Source organism: Vigna angularis, chromosome 1 (genome assembly GCF_016808095.1).
Source record: "Vigna angularis cultivar LongXiaoDou No.4 chromosome 1, ASM1680809v1, whole genome shotgun sequence".
Classification (NCBI taxonomy): Eukaryota; Viridiplantae; Streptophyta; class Magnoliopsida; order Fabales; family Fabaceae; genus Vigna; species Vigna angularis.
In genome coordinates this window covers 16711938-16736018 of record NC_068970.1, presented here as the reverse complement: position 1 = coordinate 16736018, position 24081 = coordinate 16711938, and the positions used below count along the sequence as shown (strand labels likewise).

The following is a 24081-nucleotide window of genomic DNA, read 5'->3' as shown; positions in this document are numbered from 1 at the left end:
TATATTACATATAAACATGAATATCATAATTCAATTAAGTTAAAGTAAATACATAATCAAAGCATAAGTCAAAGTAAATACATAATTTCTACACATGACTCTCACTCAAACAACTTAGGTGAAACATTTGCTTATACGTATCTATGTATCTATGTTTATTGAGGGAATGTATTGAATTAAACACTTATCAAAGTAGCTTAAAAAATATTTCACTTAACAACTCAAATGACTTTCTTGAACTAACACTTAATTCTTATTGAATAAAAATTATCTCTTTTTTGAATCATGAACAACATTATCAATTCATTTCATAAGATTTCTCCTCCTAACATACATAAATTAATCTATCATACTCTTAAGACTTAAAGGAAATTAAGACTCCATTTAAACAAGAGATAAAAACTTTCGTCAAGCATATAATGTTGGACTCTAATTTCAACGGATCCTAAAGAATATTAGCCACACATATCACTAATAAACTTTTGACCTTATGGATAACAAAGAACCCCAAAGCTTGTTGCAACATGTGAGCTTTAGATTATATGTAGGTAGTTGGAGAACTCTATATGCACATGCAGCTAAGAAATGTTTGTCGCACATGTAACTAATGCTATTGATCTCGTCCTGTGTCACTCTGGTCATATCTTATGAGTTTCATCGTTCTTAGCTCTTTTCGTTTGTTATTCCATGTCTGATTGTCTCGCCTTCGACCCTTAATCCAAGCCAGACCTTCTCACCTTTGACCCTTAGTATAGACCATACCATCTCACCTTCGATCTAAGTCAAGTTGTCTCGACTTTCGATCTAGGATCAATGTCTCAAAAAAAATTTGGTCATAGCTGACTAGGTCGAATTTGACCAAATATTGGTCAAGCCAACTTGGTTGACATTCATTTAAGGTAGACCTGGCCAAATTCGAACAAATTTCAGTTAGGCTAACTTAGACGAATTTGACTGAATTTTGGTCGAGCACAACTTAGCCAAATTTCGTTCGAGACCGATTAAAGAAAATAGAACAAATTTTCGGGTAGGACCGACTTAGCCGAATTAAACCAAATATTGATCGGGATCGACTCGACAAAATTTTGATTGGGGTTGATTCATTCAAATATGGGCCAATTTCGGTAAAGACTGACTTGGCCAAATTCAACCAAATATTGGTAGGGGTTATACTGACCAAATTTAATTGATTTTTAGTCGAGGCTAACTTGTCCAAATTTCAATCGAATATGACTCGACCAAATATGACCAAATATTGGCAAGGGTCGACTTGGTCGAGCTCAACTAAATTTCACTTGGGGCCAAGTTGGTCGAATTCGTCCAAATTTTGGTCATTTCTCTCTTGGCATAATTAAGCCAAATTTCAATCGTCCCGACTAGGCTGAAATTTGGTGCCATCTTTCTGAAATTCAGCTAAATTTTGACTAGGGCCGACTTGGTCGACTTTTGGCATGTGTCGACACGACTCGACCTTTGTCTTATGTCAACACGGTTGGACCTAATTATCAACTTGAACTAACCCATCTCGACCTTCGCCCCGAGTTGGTTAGGTTCAATTATCAATCCAGACCAACCCATCTCGACCTTCAACCCAGACTTGCAAAAGTTGACCATTGGGTTAAACCGACCTGTTTCAACCTTCAATTTAGGTTACCTCGTTTCGACCTTCAGTCCAAATCTAAGTTCAAACTTGCGTTTGAGCCAATTCGACTTGACCTTTAACCTATGTCAATTTAATTTGCTTTTGTGTCCAAACCAAGTTATCTCGACCTTTGGCCCATAATGACTCGTCTCGATTTTTGTTTTAGGATAGCACATCTCGACTTTGAAAGTACCCAACAAAAGATTTAGATTGAAAATTTGGATTGAATATTTATATTTCCCACATTTCAAAATATGGATTCAAATAATGAATATCCAATCCAAGAAAATTATAAAATATAAATCATTTTGAAATCCAAATAGAATAAAATGGTTTTTAAATGGAATAGATTTTTAATAAAACAGACTGGATTGTAGAAAAAATGGATCAGATTGAGAAAATTGAATTTTTGCCCAGCCTACCATCTCAAGGACCAATAACACCAAACTAAAATAGAACCACAATTAGAATGAAAGGAGGTCCAACAACATCATCACTAACAACAAGCACCACCACCTAGAATGACAAGGACTATTGTTAACTTGAAAGACACTATATCTCAACCTAGTAGGGGGAAGTGAATTGGTTTGACAACAAATTTTAATGTTCTTTTAAATCTTTTAGGCGTTTGATGTTGTTTTCAAAAGAACTTTAATCATCAAAGAAATTTATAAGGATAAAGCAAAAAAACACAAGATTTATACTAGTTCAACTCTAAACGAGTCTACATCCTCCTCCAACAACCTTAGTTGAAGGGATTTCACTAACTTTGATAGTCAATAATACAAGACACACTCAGTATATTCTCACCACTCTCAAATACAACAAAAACACCAAACTAAAGAGGATATACACACACTCTTTAAAAGTCTTTTCTACTTAGCTAAGACTAATACAAATAATACACAAGGATAACAGAACTTTGTGCACCACAAGTGCAAATTTTAGAAAGAAAAGTAATGCAGTTCTCTTAGCTGATCTTTCTTACACCCTTAGACTTCAAAGACCTTGAATTCCTTCAAACAATGGTTGATGCCTCCAATATTGCTCCAAGACAACTCAAAACTGTGTTTTTGTTTCAATTTAATCAAAATTCAGAATGTTTTTCGTATCTGAAAAGGAATTAGGATACACATATATAGCCTAGGCATAAAACTGATATATTTAATCGATTATGTTATTTTCATAATCGATTAAATTAGAGAACAAATTCCTGATGTGCTTTAGACCTATTTTAATTAATTATGTTATTATCTTAATCGATTAAAATTTGTATACAACTTTAATTAATTAATTAAGGAATGTTCTTAATCGATTAAAACAGTGAAACAGACCCATACTTGTGCAATTTTAATCCTAAGTTTGGATCAACCATTACAATCAATATAAAACCTATTTTAGATGGAATTTTTATGGTGTCTAACCTAATCTAAGAGCCTATTCATTCAACAAAGAACATTAACAATTTCATCATAAAAAACACACACTTTACTTGGTGGAAGAGCTTGATCCTCTCTCAACAATCATAGAGTGAGTAAAAAAGTGAAAAGACATTCATATAATTTAACATTGAATAAGGTGACTTTCTCATTTTTTTTTCTTCACTCACACTAGAAAACCATCCTTCAATATCGCAAATTCGTCCTATTAAATATCCATAAATCGCAAAATTCAAACACGTAAACGTTTGACTTGTTTGACTAAAAAATACCATTCAAACAAACATAATGTAACACTTTTGTAAAAGTAAACTTCATCGTTAATCCAATAAAACCCTTGTAAATAGTCTCATGACTGATTAACTTGATTTATATTACGAAATAAATAAAATTATGTAATATATGTCTAACATAATTTGATATATTTAATTAAAATTTAAAATCTTTACCATAATAAAATACTATGAGAAATAAAATTAAAAAAATATTACTCTCGTCGACATGCATAAACACATACATAACGTATGCACGTATATGCATTCATATTCATATATATATATATATATATATATATATATATATATATATATATATATATATATATATATATATATTACGAACACTCACATATAAAATAAATAAATAAATTAAAAAATAAATTAGCATAAAATTGGGCTGTATAAAAAATGTTAAACATTTAAGATAAACTTGAAAGACTTGGTATTATTTTCTAAAAAAAATTAAAATAAAGGTTAAAAAATAAGTTTAATGTATTTTTTATAATAAAAATATTATAGTTGTAATAAGTTTTTTTAATGATTAAAATTTAACATAATAGAAGACTTAATAATTGTCACACTATTTTTAAAGAAAATAAATAAAATTATTATATAATTAATTAGTTGCATATTAATTTTATTTTTTTAATAGATTTATGTAATAATTAATAAAACTTAAACATGTATTTAAAATATAAAGAAAAATAAATAAAATTATTATATAATTAATTAATTGCATATTAATTTTATTTTTTAATAGATTTATATAATAATTAATGAAGCTTAAACATGAATTTAAAATATAAAAAAATTAAGAATTAAAAATTTAAATGTTTTAGTAATATTATAATTTTTATCTATTAAAAATAAAATATGATAATAGTTTTTGTAATTTTTAAAAATAAAACATGCAAAGTTTTGAAACAAATGCACATTACATACATTATATTTAATTAATAGAATAAAAATGTTACACTTAAAAACATGGTATTAAATAATAATACTGTTTCTGTTAATAATATTTTTCTTTCAACCCGCATAAGATTGTATTGTAATTTAATTTTATACAATTATATTTAAAGCTACACTGGCAGGTACACGCATACATAACTGAGAGAGAGAGAGGAGATATTAACTTTGATAAAGGACACAAATATTTTAATTCTTTAAAATTGTTAACTAAATTGTTTTTTATTAATATTTTCCATCATACGCATTGTTTTGGACAGTGGGGAATGGAACAAAATTGCACTATCGGAACGATACTAACGATGTGTTTCACACACAATGAATGAACAGTGTTAATATATTCAAATTTAAATTATGGGTATTAGGAAGATCTGAAATTTTTTGTTTTTCAAAATTCTCAATTATATTTTTCATACTTGATTTATTTATTTAAAGATACTAATTGCTGAAAAAAAATCCATTAACCATCTTGAGCTAAATTTTGGTAAAGACATTTTTACATGCAAGATGAGACACAATTTTACCAAAAAATAATGTTTGCTAAAAAAAATACCATACTGTTTTATTAAAAAATTAAAGTGATAATAAGTTATGCTTTGATTTCTAAAAACTTGTGTCAATGTTTCTAATAATACTTAAAATTACTGTAAAATTATAAATTTGTGAGAATCAGATTTCGGATATAATTTTGTTCCACCCAAAGCTTGGTAAAAAAAAATATTCATGTTGATATAAAAAAAGATTGGCATGCACCGATGCAAAAGTAGTGGCGAATAGAGTCTCAATTTCGTCATCAAGAACACACTTTTTTAGCTAAGATTTTGACTAACACAACCTTCATATGTCCTAATCCAAATACAACGCCTTCCTTTGGCATTATACAAACTCCACCAAACCACGACTTCCAAAAGACAAATTCCTTTTCATATTTTTCTCATTTTTTTCAATGAATTTTTTCCAAGTCAAGAATTTTTTTTTTATAAATTAAAACTTATCGTAGTCAAAAGAGATGGTATGATATGATGTTATATTCTTATTTGTCACTATAAATATTGTTTTAGTATTATTCAATTAAAAATGTCTTTAAAATGCATGCGAATTACAATAATAAATAAACAATTACATTAGAAAAATATTTTGTCACCTATAATAATCTTTTGCAGTAAATTTAAAATGTTTCAAAAGGGTGAAAAGGCTAGCCTTTATATTATTGAAATTCCTTTAAAGTACTTTTTTAAATAAATGTTTTTTTATCTTAAAGACATACAGGGTACCTGAACCTAAATCTTGATTACATCCACAGACTGAGTACAGCAGAATTTGAATTAAATGATTTCTTATTTAGTTGTATTTATTTCCGGATTGATTAATATTATTTTATTCTGGTAAAACGACGTCGCGCGGTGACATCCAGCCGCGAACACATAAAAAGCCGAATCTCGTGGAAAATACGAAGACCCGCCACCACTGGTAACGAGCTCGAAATTCGCTCCGCTCTGCTCCAATCCAAACCCTCTCTTCTCTCTCTTACAGAGAAGAAGATACTCTACAAACCCTAACCCGTTGGTTACTCCGCTTCATGGCAACCTCCCTCCTTCCATCTTCTTCTTCCACCATGACCTTCTCTTCTTCTTCCTCTTCTCTCTTCACCGGCAGTTCCCATGCTCACGCTCTTCCAACCTTAAGTTTCGTCGACAATTGCCGCGCTCGAGTCGCGCCTTGCAGCGTGGTAATCACAAAATCATCTTCTTTATTTTCGTTATATCATTTTTTAATTATTATTTGCTCATGATTATGCTATTCTTCTTGTTTCAATGACAGAAATGTGACATGTCGGATTCGTCCAATTTACCCTACGGGAAACCGATCATTCCGGTTCTCAACGAGCGGACGCTGCCGAAATTCTTAGAATCGGCGAGGGCAGAGAAAACCGTCAGCAGAAACAGTAACCGGTTGAAATTGTTTTCTGGCACCGCCAATCCTGTACTCTCTCAGGTTATTTTCTATTTCTTTGAGTGAATGGTCTTAGTCGTTCTGGAAGATATGTCAATTCGTGATGAAAATTAACGCGCTGAACAATCAGGTACTATGTGACTAGTTTGATTTGACTCGATGACATGCATGCAAGTTTAAGATTTTTTTCATCATTCAAAGACTGTTGACTGACGCAATAGCTTTTATAGACTTTTCTGACAATATTTGGTTTCCGATTGATTTTTTTGACTTCTGCTTTGGATTGCATGAACATTCATAGTTTTATTTATGATACATAGGATCAATATACTTGAAAAATGATATCAGATTGTACCATGGTGTCATCTAGCGCCGTGGTATGCATCAATTCGTGGTTACAAACATGACGAGTGCTGAAAAAGCTTATTTATTGAATTCAGAGTCTATTAGCTATCTGTTGTATTGGTTGCTTGTGAGAAAATAAAGTTGGCGTTTCTATTGAACTGACTTTTGTTGTCCTCTAAACGTGTTTGTTTGATCAGGAAATCGCTCGTTACATGGGCCTGGAACTGGGACAGATTTCCATAAAGCGTTTTGCTGATGGGGAAATATATGTACAGTTACAAGAGAGTGTTCGAGGTTGCAATGTATACCTTATACAGCCAACCTGCCCTCCAGCAAATGAGAATCTCATGGAGCTTAAAATAATGATTGATGCTTGTCGGAGGGCATCGGCCAAGAATATCACTGCTGTGATTCCATACTTTGGATATGCTAGAGCTGATAGAAAGGCAAGTCTTTTTGCGTGTAGTTAATTTTCCTCTACAACCAGTAATTTTAAATTTATACGAAGGGTCTACATATGAGATTTAGTGTGGTAGACATGGTTATCTGACTCATTGGTTTATTGCATTGGTACACTTTTGTTCCCTTTCTGTAAATTTTGTGACTATTTTTATGTTTTTGGCTGATTCCCCCATTCTATTTCATACTACACCTTGAACCTTCCAAGAAGCCTCAAAACCCCTTTGGTTCACTTATCCCTTCAACCTTGAGCTAACCAAACCGTTAGCTATCCAAAGACAACCTAGAAATCAACCAAGATGCCCCTTCTTGGAAACTTGGCATCTTATTTGTTGTGCTGTGTTCGAATGGACTTTCCATGATACCTTTGGGACCTTAAGTGGGTTTTCAGTACCATGAAATTTTGTTGCTGTCTTTGTTATTTTTTTTTTCAAAGTTATATTCTTGTGGTTCCCTGTTTATGCTCAATGTTATACTCAAAGCTAGGATTTTTTTTTTTAATTTCTTTTACAGACTCAAGGGCGTGAATCAATTGCTGCTAAACTTGTTGCAAACCTTATTACCAAAGCTGGGGCAGACCGGGTTCTTGCTTGTGACCTTCATTCAGGGCAGTCCATGGGTTACTTTGATATTCCTGTGGATCACGTTCATTGTCAAGTAAGTAACCTTTGAATGGTTGTCGTTTCATTCTTTGCAACTTGTTTTCTTATACTATTGTTTATGATGTCCACTAGCCTGTGATTCTTGATTATCTCGCCAGCAAGACCATAAGTTCAAGTGACTTGGTGGTTGTTTCTCCTGATGTTGGTGGTGTTGCAAGAGCACGTGCTTTTGCAAAGAAATTATCTGATGCCCCTTTGGCTATTGTAGATAAAAGGCGCCATGGGCACAATGTTGCTGAGGTAATTACTGTGACAAAATATGTGCATTATCCTTAATGTTCTGGATTTTTTTTTGTAATTTCCATTTATGTAAGGGAGCATACTCTTAAACAAACATTATTGGGTTTTCTTTGGTATTTCATTTTCGATAATTACTTTCTTTCCTGAATTAAATTTGTCCTGTGCATAACTTTGGTTAATCAACACATGTGGCCATTGGCAATGCCTTTTTGATGTGTATTAAATGGTTACATTCGCATTATCATATTTTTGATTTAAATTTCATCTGATATTGTACCTGGAAGTCTATCTTCTGTGGTTGGTTGAAATGTTGGATATTTGGGTGACATGTTATTTTGCAACGGTAGCCTATCTTATTGGTATTTGCCAGAGTTCTTGTTTTTTATTGTTAGTTTTGGATGTGCCCAGAGTTTAGCTATTTCTATAGTATACTAATTATCCTCAGCGCCAAGGTAAAGTTAACAACATGGATCTCCGAAGGTATATTCATCTGTGTTATGTTTGCCCTGAAGGTGATGAACCTTATTGGTGATGTTAAAGGAAAGGTTGCAGTAATGGTGGATGATATGATCGACACTGCTGGTATGTCAATTTCCACGCCGTATTTTCAAATTTGCAAAGAAATAATGCTTTTTTTCTGTGCTTCTTTATTGCATATGGTGGTTACTTGCTGGGTTAAAAGAGTCTATTTAAACAAAATATTTAGCTGGATTTTTTAATTAAATTTTTATACACATTTAAGTACTAGATCCTTTATTGATATGTGTGTATTCTCTGTAATGCTACTTTATGGCTCTGACATCATGTTTTCTATTTTGCTTAGTGTGTTTTCATGGACTGGCTGCATTTTAAGATTGAAGTCATATTATCTATCTTAGTGAACATTTTATGAACAGATTCCAATGTTCTTTAGCATATTTTGGTATTTCTAAAGTATTTTCATTTTGCTTGACTTTGAGGAAATGCTGAATCTAGTTATAGAGGCCAGAAATTGGTTAAACAAAAACTTTAATACATGATTTTACTACTGTAATTGATGGGGAAGAGTTCAGTCGTATTTAGTCCATCCTGCCTGGGAGGATGACTGATTGCTGTTTAAAAAGTTTTCAGCTTGCATTTCTCTCAGGAGTATTTTGGTGTTTCTTCCTTGTCGAGTAGGAAAAAATGATGGTTGCATTAGTTTCTTTTTGCTATTTTCATTATTTATATCTGTTGGTATGTATCTGATTCTAATTGTTTTGGACGGAAGGGACCATTGCTAAGGGTGCGGCACTGTTACATGAAGAGGGAGCTAGGGAAGTGTATGCGTGCTGCACTCACGCTGTTTTCAGGTATTGCCTTCGGTTTGCCCTACATTTTTATTCTTTGCTTTGTCTTTTTGTCTCCTTAATTAATAATTAAAGCCATGGAAGTCGAGTCTCGAGTTTACTGCCAAATCTGAAGCCATATTATTATGCCTTTTTTAGTACTTTGCTCTTCAATTATAAATGTCTTCGTTCTTTATTCTATTTGTTCAATTGATCTCTAGTTGCTAATTATTGAGTAATAAATATTGCTAATCAGATTATTGGTATTCGTTTACCTGTCTTCATTAATAAGCTTATGGATATATTAATCTGTATGCATGTTTTACTGCTGTATCTTCATCATTATGTGTTGCTTATGGTATTCATGTTCAGTATTTTATGAGCTAGTATTCATATCATGGTGGTTTTGTTTTATTTGGATCGTAGCCCTCCCGCAATTGAGAGGCTGTCCAGTGGCTTATTTCAAGAGGTGATTATTACGAACACCATTCCCGTTACAGAGAAGAACTATTTCCCTCAGTTAACTATTCTTACTGTAGCAAACCTGTTGGGTGAAACTATTTGGCGTATTCATGATGACAGTTCTGTTAGTAGTATTTTTCAGTAAACAATCGTAATTGCCGTCTGCAGTTAAATTAGTCAATCAATAAATGCTCTTTATTTTATATCCTTCGATCGTTTTTCAATTTCTTCTAATTTTAATTATAGTTGTCGCCCATTATTTTCTACATTCAACTGATATTTTGGCGGGTTGTCTATCTATATTTTGGATTATCAACACAAGTTAGCTCATGAATATTGCCCTTTTTCATCAAAAACTTGAGAATTTAGATTTACATATTCTGTTTTATTTTCATATCGTAACCTTTTTGCCAATAACTTTTCTAATTTGGCTATGAATCAGGTAAAATTTATTAACAGTTGGAAAGCTTTTAATTTATTTTTTACGAGAAATGTGACTTTTGTAAAATCATACAAAAGTGACATGATTGAGCAACTGATTTAAGTAGAACAAAAATGAATAATCAGAAAGTTCAAACTTTTATTATCCACAAGGAATTTCTCGATGATGTCTTGATGATTTGCAATTGCAAAATAGTTGCGCCCCACACCCAGATTCCAATCAAAAGTGTAATTATATTTTTCATTTTTGTATATCGTTCAATCTTTTTTCTAATTTAAGTATAATCTTATTTTTAAAAGCACAAATATAAAAAATTTATTAATCCAGCACCTCACTTACCAAAGTCCACAAGGCTTTCCATAGAGACCGATGTACCGCACCTCACCAGTGAACATACACCCTGAACCCTATACATCTAAAAAGTTTAAAACATGGTTAAATTCTTTTCCTACAGCTGCAAATATTTCCAATGAACTGAGTTTTAAATTCCGATCAATTTGGGTATATTCAGTGAATCTTTAAATTCTTTTAATCTATTAAATATTAAAAACATTCATACTTAGTTTATGTAGTTTATTTTTTTTATTAATGAGACGTTGTCATCTTGTCCAATCAAGGGTTATACATGTTATTTCATAAATTTATAACTTTGAAATTTTTATTTTATATATAATTAAATGTTTTCTGTCTTATTTTTTATTAAAAATTTGAATTGAAATTTTAGTGTAATTTAGTTTTTCAACTTAAAAAATTATATGGATTTAATCTTTTAAATGAAATGACATCCTCATCGTGGCATTTGAATTTTTTTTTACACGAATGTAATTAAAATTAAAAAAATATATATACTATATCACAATCTTAATATACAACTTTTTTAGTTTTTAATTTCATAATTATATGACCACCTGATAACATATTTTTTCATTTGTTTTGTTGAAATAATTTATTATTAATTTAAATGAATTAAATAGTTTGTAGATATTATATTTTATTATTTATATTTCTTTTAATATTTTTATTTATTGTTTATACTTTTATATAAGAATATGTGATTCTCAATTTCCAAAGTCCAATAATATAAATTCTTAATTTATTAAGTAATGTAAAAAGGTTATATTTTTATTTCTTTTATTCTTAATTTTTATTCACGTGAAAAAATTTTGTTTTGTTAAAATATTTTCCATTTTATAAAGATCTCCATTCTGACTTTCCATAATGAATAATTTTCACCAGTAAAATAAAACATTTATTAATAAACACACATTCTACAAATAATTTTTAATAAAGATTCTACAACTAATTGTTAATATCTTTAAAGAGAGATTTGTCAGATCGGCTGCAGTAGAATGATTAGCGTAAAATAACAAACCAAAGGGTTTTTAGTACGTGTGCCTTTTAATTTCTACTCATTTTTACTTACCAAGCAAATAATAATAACAAATAAAGAGAGTAAGGTTGAGAGAAATTTGCACAAATAATTTTATCCTGGTTCGGATTTTACCAATCCTACATCCAGTCGCTTATCTCACCAGATAAACACTTCACTACTCACAAAACAATTACAAATTACAATCACAAAGAAACAAATTGTAAAAGTTTAGAAACCATCTCTCTTGATACCACAAGAGATGAACCTGCACCTCCTTTGAGTCTTCACAAAGGATGAACACCTCCTCCGAATACTTCACGAAGGATGAACTTCCTCTTCCGAACACTTCCTTAGACACACCAAGGATGAACCGGCTATTTCCTCTGTCACCGTAGCAGTACTTCACCAGCTCCACAGACACGAGTTTCACAAGCCGAACAAGAACACACAAGTCTCAATGATTTCTGAAATCTAGAGCACAAGGAAAGAGTTGTTGTTGATGGAAAATGAGAGCTTATTTATAGACTCACGCAAATACTCTTTCGTTCTTTGTTTCCAGCCATTTAACGCTTTTAATCGATTAATACAAGTGTTAATCGATTAAAATGAGTACAACGACTAGTTTTCAAAAGTCAGAAAACTCCAACGGTCATCTTTAATCGATTATTTTAAGGATTAATCGATTAACTAATCGATTAAAATATGTATTAATCGATTATTTCCATGCAAGTTAAGTTTTCAGCACCTGCAACGTTTTAATCGATTAATACTTGATTTAATCAATTAAAACCGTGTGTTTTTGACTCTGAACAGCAAATACAAAGTACAATAATCAAAACTTACTACAAATTTAAGTTCTAAACCTTAAACTATAATTATTACAAAAGCTTTTTATAACAAAAACAAGTCTTCAAAGGATCTTCATTGGACATCATCAAAACTTCATCTTCATCATTTTGCTAACATTCTACCACTTGGAACACCATATTACAACCCAAACATATCTACCACTTGAAACATAATGCTTAATTTTACATTTATTTGAAGTATGACCCTTTTTCATACAATAAAAGCATGATACAACGTTTATGTTCCTATAAGTTGTTCCTTTTTCTACCCACGTTCTACGGGTTCTATTATTATGTTTATTTTTAATTTTAGGAACATACTTATTTTTAACAACCTTATTTTCATTATATTTACTACATTCTCCTAAGGTTGTTTGTTCTAGTAGTTTCTTAAAAATTTTGCAAGAAGCATATTCATCACTAGTAGTAAATTTACCCTTTTCAAAAAATAAAACTTTATTTTTCAAATCTTTATTTTCTTCAAAAATATTTTCAAAATTTTGTTTTAAAATTTTGTTTTCTTCAAAAATATTTTCAAATTCTGATTTCAAATTTTTATTTTCTTCAAAAATATTTTCAAAATTTAATTTTAAATTTTTGAAATCCTTTTTCAATTTCTTATGAGCTTTATCTAATTTTTCAGATTCTACTATTAAAGCATCATAAGTTTCATGCAATTCATCTTCACTAATTTGACTATAATTATCAGAATCGCTAGATGTACTTACTTGGCTTCCAGCGTCGTTGTTCACCACTAAACAAATGTTTGCTTCTTCATCAGATTCGCTCAAATCATAAATTGTTTCGTTGTCATCGTCCCATGCGATGTAGGCTTTCTTTTTCTTTAAGTTTTTCTTTTCCTTTATTTCTTCATTCTTCTTTTGATTTGGGCAGTCCGCTTTTAAGTGTCACATTTCTCTGCAACCATAACATTTATAGTGTGAGGAAGATCCTTGATTTTCTTTCTTTTCGAATTTTAATCTTCCTTTGTCTTTTGATTTCATGAACCTGTTGAGCTTCTTTATCATGAGTCTTAAATTTTCTTCATCTTCTAAGTCTTCATCTTCCATTTTGTTCTTGCTCCTTTCTACCTCAGATTTTAAGGCTAGACTATTTTCCTTTGCTTTTGCCATTACTTCTTCTTCATCTAGTCTTCCAAGGTCAAGCTTATGCTCTCTCAACTTTTCAAATAATGCCGCCATAGTCATTGTGTTAAGATTTTATGACTCAGAAATTGCAGCCGCTTTCAGTTGCCACGACCTGTCTAAAGATTTCAAAATTTTTATATTAAGTTCATCATTTTCGAAAGACTTACCTAGTCCAATGAGATGATTAACAATGTTGGTGAAGCGTTTCTGAACGTCTGAAATTGTTTCTCCTTGCTTCATCCTGAACATTTCGTATTCCTGGATCAAGGTATTCTTTCTAGCTCTCTTTACGTCATCTGTACCTTCACGGGTCACTCTCAGCACTTCCCACATTTCTTAAGCAGTCTTAAAAATAGAGATCCTGTAAAACTCGTCAATGGTTAAAGCAGAGGAAATAATGTTCCGAGCTTTTACATTGTTTTGAAACCTTTTCTTTTCCTCAACAGTCCACTGAACACGGGGATTTGGTTCCTGCATATTGTTAGTAGGAATAGAAGGACCAAATGCAATAACTTCCCAAATATCACAATCAATAGACTCAATAAATATTTGCATTCTAACCTTCCAGAATGCATAATTTTCACCTGTGAATAGAGGTGGTCTATTGATAGAAGCACCCTCTGCAAAAGTTTGATATGATCCTGCCATTTGAATAACTATCAAATCGAGCTCTCATGCCAATTGTCAGATTGGCTGCAGCGAAATGGTTAGCGTGGAATAACAAACCAAGAGGGTTTTTAGTACTATCGTGTGCCTTTTAATTTCTACTTAGTTTTACTTACCAAGCAAATAATAATAACAAATAAAGAGATTAAGGTTGAGATAAATTTGCACAAATAATTTTATTCTGGTTCGGATTTTACCAATCCTACATCTAGTCGCTTATCTCAAAACAAGATAAACACTTCACTACTCACAGAACAATTACAAATTACAATCACAAAGAAACAATTTGTAAAAGTTTAGAAACCACCTCTCTTGATACCATAAGAGATGAACCTGCACCTCCTTTAAGTCTTCACAAAGGATGAACACCTCCTCCGAATACTTCATGAAGGATGAACTTCCTCTTCCGAACACCTCCTTAGACACACCAAGGATGAGCTGGCTATTTCTTTTGTCACCGTAGCAACACTTCACTAGCTCTACAGACACGAGTTTCACAAGCCGAACAAGAACACACAAGTCTCAATGATTTCTGAGATCTAGAGCACAAGGGAAGAGTTGGTGTTGATGGAAAATGAGAGCCTATTTATAGACTCACGCAAATACTCTTCCGTTCTTCGTTTCCAGCCATTTAACGCTTTTAATCGATTAATACAAGTGTTAATCGATTAAAATGAGTACAACAACTAGTTTTCAAATGTCAGAAAACTCCAACGGTCATATTTAATCGATTATTTTAAGGATTAATCGATTAACTAATCGATTAAAATATGTATTAATCGATTATTTCCATGCTAGTTGAGTTTTCAGCACCTGCAACGTTTTAATCGATTAATACTTGATTTAATCGATTAAAACCGTGTGTTTTTGACTCTGAACAACAAATACAAAGTATGAAAGTACAATAATCAAAACTTACTACAAATCTAAGTTCTAAACCTTAAACTATAATTATTACAAAAGCTTTTTATAACAAAAACAAGTCTTCAAAGGATCTTTATGAATCTTGATATATCTTGACTTGATTTGGACATCATCAAAACTTCATCTTCATCATTTTGCTAAGATGTTTTTGAAATCCTTTTTCAATTTCTTATGAGCTTTATCTAAATTTTCAGATTCTACTATTAAAGCAACATAAGTTTCATCCAATTCATCTTCACTAATTTGACTATAATTATCAGAATCGCTAGATGTACTTACTTGGCTTCCAGCGTCGTCGTTCACCACTAAAGAGATGTTTGCTTCTTCATCAGATTCGCTCAAGTCAGAAATTGTTTCGTTGTCATCGTCCCATGCGATGTAGGCTTTCTTTTTCTTGAAGTTTTTCTTTTTCTTTATTTCTTCATTCTTCTTTTGATTTGGGCAGTCCGCTTTTAAGTGCCCCCTTTCCTTTCTCCGCAACCATAACATTTATAGTGTGAGGAAGATCCTTGATTTTCTTTCTTTTCGAATTTTAACTCTTTCCTTGTGCTCTAGATCTCAGAAATCATTGAGACTTGTGTTCTTGTTCGGCTTATGAAACTTGTGTCTGTGGAGCTGGTGAAGTGCTGCTACGGTGACAGAGGAAATAGCCGGTTCATCCTTGGTCTAAGGAGGTGTTCGGAAGAGGAAGTTCATCCTTCGTGAAGTATTCGGAGAAGGTGTTCATCCTTTGTGAAGACTCAAAGGAGGTGCGAGTTCATCTCTTGTGGTATCAAGAGAGGTGGTTTCTAAACTTTTATAAATTGTTTATTTGTGATTGTAATTTGTAATTGTTTTGTGAGTAGTGAAGTGTTTATCTTGTTTTGAGATAAGCGACTGGATGTAAGATTGGTAAAATCCAAACCAGGATAAAATTATCTGTGCAAATTTCTCTCAACCTTACTCTCTTTATTTGTTATTATTATTTGCTTGGTAAGTAAAACTGAGTAGAAATTAAAAGGCACACGATAGTACTAAAAAACCTCTTGGTTTGTTATTTAACCAATCACTAAAACTAACCAACAACTTATAATCGTAGAGAACAAAGTTAAGATTAGAAAACACCTTCTTTGACACACAAATAATGAACAACACATCCTTTGACATAAAGGATGAACATTTTTCCTAACAAGAGTAGCAACACTTAATCACTTAACACACTCAGTGAAAGTTTTCGCTATATCCACACTAAATTTTTTAAAACCCCATTTTTCACAAACATTAAGAGTTCTAGCACACAAATCTTAAAACTCTGAATATAATTTATGCGGGTATCAGGTAACAAATGGATAATGAGTATAATTTTTTATAGTCAAGTTATTAATACACATTATTTGTATTTGATCCGACCCTTTATTATTTCTAACTATTTGTTACAAAGAAATAATAAGAGAAAGAGAACGAGAGAAAAAAAATGCTAAAAATAATTCATTTGTGAAATTTTTTTTCCCGAAACATATTCCGTGTTGTTGAATGATTTTTTAGAAATACATTTCATATATGTATTCCGGAAAACACATTTCAGAAGATATGTTATGAGTTCCTAAGAGTTTTTTTCGAAAATTCCATTTTGGAGAATTTATTCCAGAACAAATTTTATACATTTCAAAAATTATGTTTCGAAAGTCTTAAAAAATTTGTAAATACTTACGAAATATGTTATTCAGAAGTCACTTTTCCCACGAATGTAAAGTGATTATTTCGAAAGTTTGTGGGGGTGGGCAAAGAACTTTAGGGTATCCAGAAAGTAAAAGTTTTGTATTTAATACTTATGGGCCTAGAAAGAGCCAGCAAATCTACCTGACCCAACCGGGCCATCTAGCAGTGCGGAACCCTAGTCGGTTCTAAAATGATAAAACCCTAAATTGCATCTATAAATCATCGCCAATTTCATTTTATCTTCCAGAAGATCTCACTGCTGTGACGAATTACAGTTTCGCTTCCGTTCTCGTTTTCTGTGTGATTTTCGTGCTATTTCGTTCTTCTTTTTCATCTTGATACATTTCGTTGTGTTTTAAACAGTTCCGTTCCCGTATACTGTGGTGTTCTTTTCTCGTAAAAATTATTCTGCCATTTTCTTATGTATGTCGTAAAATGCTGAGTCTGTGATGAAGATGTAACAGTGCTAGAGGCGACACTCTTTTTGTGTTCGTCGATGACGGCGCAATTATCCTCTAGGAAGTTCTGAGCTCAACATTCGACCTTTTAAATTAATTTGCCTTACTGTTTAATTGTTTGTCAATGGTATATGGGTTAAATTTCTTCTGTAATTAGTTGATTAGTACTAGTTTAGTCTGAAGGGAAAAAGGTAAGCGAAGTGATGATAGCAATTCATTCGTCTGTCAATCCGCTGATACTGCGTGATGTTTATATGAATCCCGACAGGTTCTGATCGCTGTCTTCATTCCCTTTTTCAATATTCTATACGTTTTTTATGTCTTTATTTTTTTTAGGTTTTATTTTTGTTGCGCTGTATGAATTTGAGTGTTTTTATTTTGGCTGCTTTTCAAAATGGAAATTGGAAATGGGCATGTGATGAATCTCATCGTTAAATGGGTAATTTGCGTCTGAAATTTTCATTGATGCTATCACCTTGGAGAACTGATGCTCTATTTTGTAACCTCTTAACGTGATTGATTATTATGCCTTTATATCTTTGTTTGAATAATGATAACTCTCTTTACGTATGAACTCACTTTTCTTTGTAGATTATTTGGTATTTTCGGAGAGGAATTCGAGGAAGAAAACTGGGTATCTACTTGTATTACGATATTTGGAGATCAAAATTGTACAGAAGGAATAAAGAAACTTTTACACTATCCAATGGAGATCAAAATTGTACAGAGAAGTTTTACACTATCCAAAACAAAACACACGATACTTGGAGATCAATATTGTACAGAGAAAGGAATAAAGAAACTTGTTACACTTTTCGAAACAAAACACGAGAGTAGCTCTGTTTCCTAAAAGTGTGCCTATGTACATTTGTTTTTCTTTGTCTACGTATTCTTCCATCTGTGGAGTACAGTTAGTGATATCAATAAATAATAATTTTGCAAATTTAGTTTACGAAGTTTTCAGATTATGAAAGAGAAAGAAAACGAAAGTCTAAATTTACCGTTAATTAGTGGTTTATATCCAAATTTTGGTGAATATCTAGTATGTCCATTCTCCATCTTCTTTAAGGAAAACTTCAGGGTGTACTGCTGCGCTTGTGAAATTCAGGACTCGCTGTACTTCAACATCAATGGAGAATATTGAACTAACTGGTCGATGATCTGAGAGTTTATTTTCTGTGCGCTTATATTCAAGTTGCTTTATTCCTTTGCCCAACCATAGTATACGATCGCACCTGTACATAATTTTACTAAGGGTCAAATACTGGATTTACCTTATTCTAATAATCAAAAAACAGACAAGATATTCAAACGTTTTCATTTACCATGCTGGGGATCTCTTCTTTTCCCCTTCTTTTGGGTTCTCCCCAATATATATGTCAGAATTAAATTCATACTTGTAAGTTGGTGGAAAGTTTATCAGCCCTTCTTTCCATCCATCGAAAACATGCCCACTGCGTAATTCATTAGTTAACTGCAATTCAATTGAAGTAATTAGAAACTCTACTTGATAAATTATCATGCGGAAATATGCAAATGAATCAAGTTGGGTGCTAACAAATTACTTTTGCATCTCTATGTCTGGATTTTGTAGGATGCAAATTTATAGTCTAGTTGTTTCACAATTCTCACCTGATCGTAATTCATCAGTTCATCCCATTTCCTTAAGGCTACCAGCTTTCGAACCTCCTCATCCAAGGTATTGATACGATAATTTAAATCCCCAAACCAGAAAATTTGACTGTTGGCATGGACAAACCCACTAATGAATCCAAGATGTTCGTAACAACATCACTAAATATATTGCATATATGTCACCGTTTCAGGCAAATACTCATCTTTGGCTATAAGTTTCGACATTTCACTGTAGCAATTTCCAATCAAACTGTTTTTTTATTTTTATTTTTGTTGATATTGAATTTTATAAATATATCCAGCTTAAAATTAAACAAAATATTGTTTGTCAAATTGTTCAGCTTTTAATTATCATAAACCTTTCTAGCAGCATTTTTATTGTCTGTGTAAAGGACAATTTTCAAGGTAAAGTAAAACTTACTCGTGAGATGGGATTGTTTGTGGCTGATCTGTATCAATGGCAGAGGAGAAACAAGTGCGGCGAAGAATTTCAAGAACATCCGAGTTTCGTCTTATTTCTGCACCATCCTTCTGTCCAGAAGTCAAATGCGAACAAACAAAGCACAAACGTGACTGAAAGAGAGACATACTAACTGAAACAGACCCCTGCATCAGACATCGTTTGTTATCACTCACATTCAAAAAGGTTAAGTGAAGTTGTTCTAACAGTAAATGTTCCCGTGAGTTGAGTTTTCTTGTGCTCTACGCATAACAATGCCTATAGCTTGCCACCGATCACATTGCAACACAACAACATAACACGGTGGGAACTGCTTTTTACTCATAAAAAACTGCGACACAGGTGAACAAATGAGGCACTTTTCTCACCTTTGTAGTCTTATGTGGGCAGAGGTGCAATGTGATCAGTGTACATACTTGGTGCAGTGAGATTGTTATGTAATAATGATGTGAAATTCATTTAGAAAAACATGCATAACTCCATTACCTTGTTTCCCATGTAGCCCATGAGACCAACTCCAACTGGAGAAACTTTCAAGTTTTTAATGTGCTTTCTTAACCTCCTCTGCACCCAAATAGATACGTATATTCCCACCATCTGCTTGCTGACGATTCGGACATACTTACGATGTGATTTCACGGCACCTATTCCATTATCTTCGTTGTCATTTGGCAATTCAAGAAAAGCATCGTCTTCCTCATCAGATAACATGTCAGATAACTCGTCAAGGCTATCGATTACTTCCTCAGGCATCACTTGCTGTTCTTTCCATAACAAGCCCAAATTTCCCGAACTATGGTGTGTCCGTTTCATTACACTCCCATATTTTGAAGCATTCTCTGTCCGGTTAAAGGCAATTCTGTCTGAGCTGCACACTCTGCGCAATTTTGAACTGGAATCAGTGGGTGGGATTGTATCTAGAGGATCAATGTCGTTGATTTTCCTCAACTGTAAATTCCTTCCTTTACCAATTATGCTTTTCACTTCCTCTTTTTCTAGCTCAACATTGTTAAATCTTCCCATGTACTCCTCATTCATTGTGTCTAGTAGATTAACATCTATACTGTCTGGTAGAACATCTGCAGAAGCAGAAGCTCTTAGAACTGGAGACGGAGGGGCACTGTAGCTTTTTGGCTTGCTTTCAGGTTGAGAAGATTTGTTCAGAGTTCTTCTAATGATTGCTTCCCAATTCCTGATGGGTGTATTATCCTCTGCCCCAAGAACATTTCCAGCATTCAAGGGGACTACCTCTTGGAAACTGTTGAAAATCAATCACACAGAAGCTATCAGAAGACCACTTTTACAGGGTCATCGAAATTTCTGCCAAGAGTACTACTAAGATACTTTTTAATAGAAACCTTTTTATTATTTAATTTATTCAAAAACTACAAAATTATGAATGAAGTTTATTGTTTATAACAGAAGAATATTTATTGTTTATATTTTTAAAATTAGCTGCTTCCACCCGGATCTTGTTCCATCACTCTTCACCTTACGTTACGTGAATTAAACTCATCGTTGGATTTCAAAAATGGAAAGGCCATCTGACAACCATTTCATAAACAATATATTAGCATCTCACTTAAAATCTGAGGTAAATACAAACCTAGGTGAATATTTTAGGGTCTGGGAATGAACTTAAATTTAACCAAAAGGTATTGCTTTATAAGAACATGATATCTTTCATTTATTGCTAAAAGCAGTCAATGTTTTGGAGATGAACAGGCGTTTCCATCTAAAAACACTTAACTTTTGGTCAATCAGATCACTTGGCTATTGTCGTAGGAAAGGCAGGGTATTGCAATGAATCTCATATTGCATCAATTAATCTTTTTTATAGACTAATCAATACAAAAGTTCAGCAGATCACGCTCAAATAAAACAGATAGAACACATATATAGGAGGAAACAAGTGACATTAGTGTACTTAACAAAAGAGAAACTCCATGAAATTTATCGAAAGAAAAGAAAAAATCTAAATAGTTCTATCTAAAATCTGGTGAATGATCCAAATATTTGTCAATATGTTGGAGAAGAAAACATAGGACACGGTAGATATATCAAAGCATTAGGCAACTGGAGAAACTACTTACCCAATAATGTAAATATCTGCTGGCTCATTGGTGCAAAGCCAGTCCTCAATTTCAAGATCCTTACATGGAAGTCTTCCAGCAACATTCCATGTGCCAATTGTTACCCTGCAAAATAACGGATTTATCATTCCTTTCATTAATATCATTAAATTAGTTATACATACATAACTTGATTAACACCAGACCTCACTTCCTTTGTATTTATGTATTGAACACGGAGAGTTTCTGATTTCCCTCTTCTATGCCTGGCCTTATAGCCCTTACAAGACGCATCTGAATTACAAAATCAAATCACGCACGATGGGGATTTTAACACTTTCAACTCAATATGGTGTAGAGAACAGTCAATCATTTGAAGTTTGCAAAATTAGTCTAGCTGGCTTAAAAAAACATTGATCTCATATACTTTGTTGGTAGTAACACAGTTGGAATTTGGTTCAGATTTCCTTTTGCTTTTTCTGATGCATGCTTTCACTATAAAGATAAAACATCTATCTATATGTAATTTGTAACCTGCATGTTTATTTTACATAGTTGAGAACAAATGTTTTCTGTATCCTCCTTCCAAAAATACTGTGTTTAGATTCTAGATTTGAAAACAACCGCTCCTATAACTGATTTTGCAACCAGAGCAAGAAATGACAGAAGGTGTGTTAAAGCTGAGAGCACATATTCTTCTTTAAAGCACCATAGTAATGTAAAGGAATAAAGTATTGCCTGATGTTTCACTTGGGAATATGAATGGTGTTTTAAGTGGATTATCTTCACGCACACCCATTCTCGAGTCTTTAAGAGAGCAAACTGAATGAAATTGAAAGAACAAAGAAGGGAAACAAAAATGAAAAGCGAAGAAGATTAAGCTAAACAGAAAAAAGGAATATAGTATAGTCAAAAGCATACCATCATCTTCACTCTCAGTTTCAGTGTCCACTTCATCCTCACTAAAATCATACACCTTTGGCTTTATGTTTAACCATTTCTTCATGACAAGGGAGGGCCAAAAGGCCTGCCGCAATGAGACAAAGTTAGCAGTTTCTAAGAAACATATTTATCCTTAAACAGCAGTGAGAGGCACATTGAAGCTTACCTCTGAGCGTCTTCCTCTCCTTGTTTTCATTGCCTCGGGTCAAAGTACTATAACTGAACCAACAAGCACTTGTTTTGTGTAGTGTGCAAGATTTTCAGAGCCTGGCTCTTAAATATGGAAACAGTCACTGACATGCTTTAGCCACTATTTTGCAGCCAACATTTAAATAAGAGGACTTCTCAGATTGTAGGAATTAACAAAACAAAGTTGGAGTTTTTTGAGTGCTCAATAGAAGAGAGTTCCCTATAGAGCCAAAAAGAAAAAGACAGAAAATGCGTGACCATATAGCATTATAGCTAGATATCCACAACCACAACTTGCACAAGGAGAAAAGAAAACAAAGAATAATAACAATAATAATACTGGTCCTAACACCACTTCTTAATTGTCTCATAATAAAACTCAAGAAAAGAAAGTCCTAAAAAAGGTAAACACTTACTAATTGAAATTTCAGGAGATACCTAAAAGAAAATCAAAATAACACCAAACGTCACATTCAAGAGAAGATACATACAGAACAGCTAACTATACTTTTGCTGTAACACTTCTGCATACCAGTATTTTCCCCCATATTCAAATAATTATGAATATAAATATACTTTCTATATGAAAGATAAATCATGGAGCCAGCACAAACAAATACAAATTCTGGGCCAATAGTATTCATAAAAAAATATCTGAGTAAACCTTTGTGTATTTTATATTATGTTTCATATTCCATTAAGCAACTAGCTAACAGCAAATCTAGCCCAATCCATTGAAAATTCCAAATGGTTCTTTGTTTATTATTGTTAGAACAATAATGCGCATACCTAAATCTGTTACTACTACTGCTACTATACGTGCAGGTTTAGCAGTACCACAAGTGAAGAAATTAATACATCAGCAAATACCAAAACTGATGACGACAGGGAACCAAAAGCAAGGATGCATACAAATCAAGGGTACAATCAGAGCCAAAATCTTCTAATGACCCCACAAAAGAGGAAGGTTCTTTTAAAACAAGGAAGGATCTAATAAACAAAACCAGATTTGTTATTTTATCTAATTCATGCTCAGCTCAAATAGGCAACTAATAACCACAGTGTGAACTGATTAGGATTCATTATGGTAAGCCACAGTCGCCCATATTGTCTTCTCTATCATTTTCATTGCTGCTGTTATTATTATTTATTATTATTTTCTCTCCCATGCAAAAACAGGTTAGGAAATTGACAACCTCTGCATAAAAAAACCGAAAATTGACTATGACAAAGTGAAAGATGGAATGTGAGGGAGGGATTGATGAGAGCATGGATGAGGTAGGGCCAGCGCACTATATGTGAAGAAGATAAACAGTTGAGTTTTGAACTGTGAAAGCATACATTTAATCATATTCTATGTCAATTTGATGAGCAAGTTGGTGGGGAATAACAGATTCACGAGAACCTTCGTCTCTCACTCGCAGGTTAGTTACACCTTTCATTAACTGATAACCTAAAATAATGTAACATA

At 32.6% G+C, this 24081-nt stretch overlaps 2 protein-coding genes, 1 long non-coding RNA gene and 2 other non-coding genes across 6 annotated transcripts; 4 read left to right on the top strand and 1 right to left on the bottom strand.

The window, feature by feature from the left end:
- Positions 1 to 5749: 5749 nt before the first annotated feature.
- On the top strand, positions 5750 to 9959 carry LOC108330284 (ribose-phosphate pyrophosphokinase 1). The gene is made up of 8 exons (XM_017564794.2): positions 5750 to 6057; positions 6150 to 6323; positions 6824 to 7072; positions 7599 to 7742; positions 7820 to 7987; positions 8500 to 8569; positions 9237 to 9318; positions 9721 to 9959. The coding sequence occupies exons 1-8, from the start codon at positions 5908 to 5910 to the stop codon at positions 9899 to 9901; spliced, it is 1218 nt and encodes a 405-aa protein (XP_017420283.1). The 5' UTR covers positions 5750 to 5907; the 3' UTR covers positions 9902 to 9959.
- Positions 9960 to 17038: 7079 nt separating this feature from the next.
- LOC128195056 (uncharacterized) lies at positions 17039 to 18255 on the top strand. The gene is made up of 2 exons (XR_008246620.1): positions 17039 to 17152; positions 17904 to 18255. It is a non-coding gene; the product is annotated as an uncharacterized LOC128195056 (long non-coding RNA).
- On the top strand, positions 17508 to 17591 carry LOC128195102 (small nucleolar RNA snoR14). The gene has a single exon (XR_008246675.1). It is a non-coding gene; the product is annotated as a small nucleolar RNA snoR14 (small nucleolar RNA).
- LOC128195086 (small nucleolar RNA Z101) lies at positions 17719 to 17808 on the top strand. The gene has a single exon (XR_008246659.1). It is a non-coding gene; the product is annotated as a small nucleolar RNA Z101 (small nucleolar RNA).
- On the bottom strand, positions 17732 to 22845 carry LOC108323845 (type I inositol polyphosphate 5-phosphatase 2). Of its 2 annotated transcripts, XM_017556622.2 has the most exons (11): positions 22588 to 22845; positions 22401 to 22506; positions 22218 to 22301; positions 21686 to 21773; positions 21501 to 21605; positions 19894 to 20665; positions 19369 to 19553; positions 18945 to 19053; positions 18638 to 18786; positions 18314 to 18547; positions 17732 to 18210 (listed from the first exon to the last, which is right to left on the bottom strand). In XM_017556622.2, exons 1-10 carry the CDS (start codon positions 22615 to 22617, stop codon positions 18352 to 18354), a joined length of 1824 nt encoding a protein of 607 aa, XP_017412111.1. In that variant the 5' UTR covers positions 22618 to 22845; the 3' UTR covers positions 17732 to 18210; positions 18314 to 18351. The 2 variants fall into 2 exon arrangements, with proteins under 2 accessions (XP_017412111.1, XP_017412113.1); XM_017556624.2 differs by lacking the exon at positions 22218 to 22301 and having other exon boundaries at positions 22588 to 22844.
- Between the last annotated feature and the right edge of the window lie 1236 nt (positions 22846 to 24081).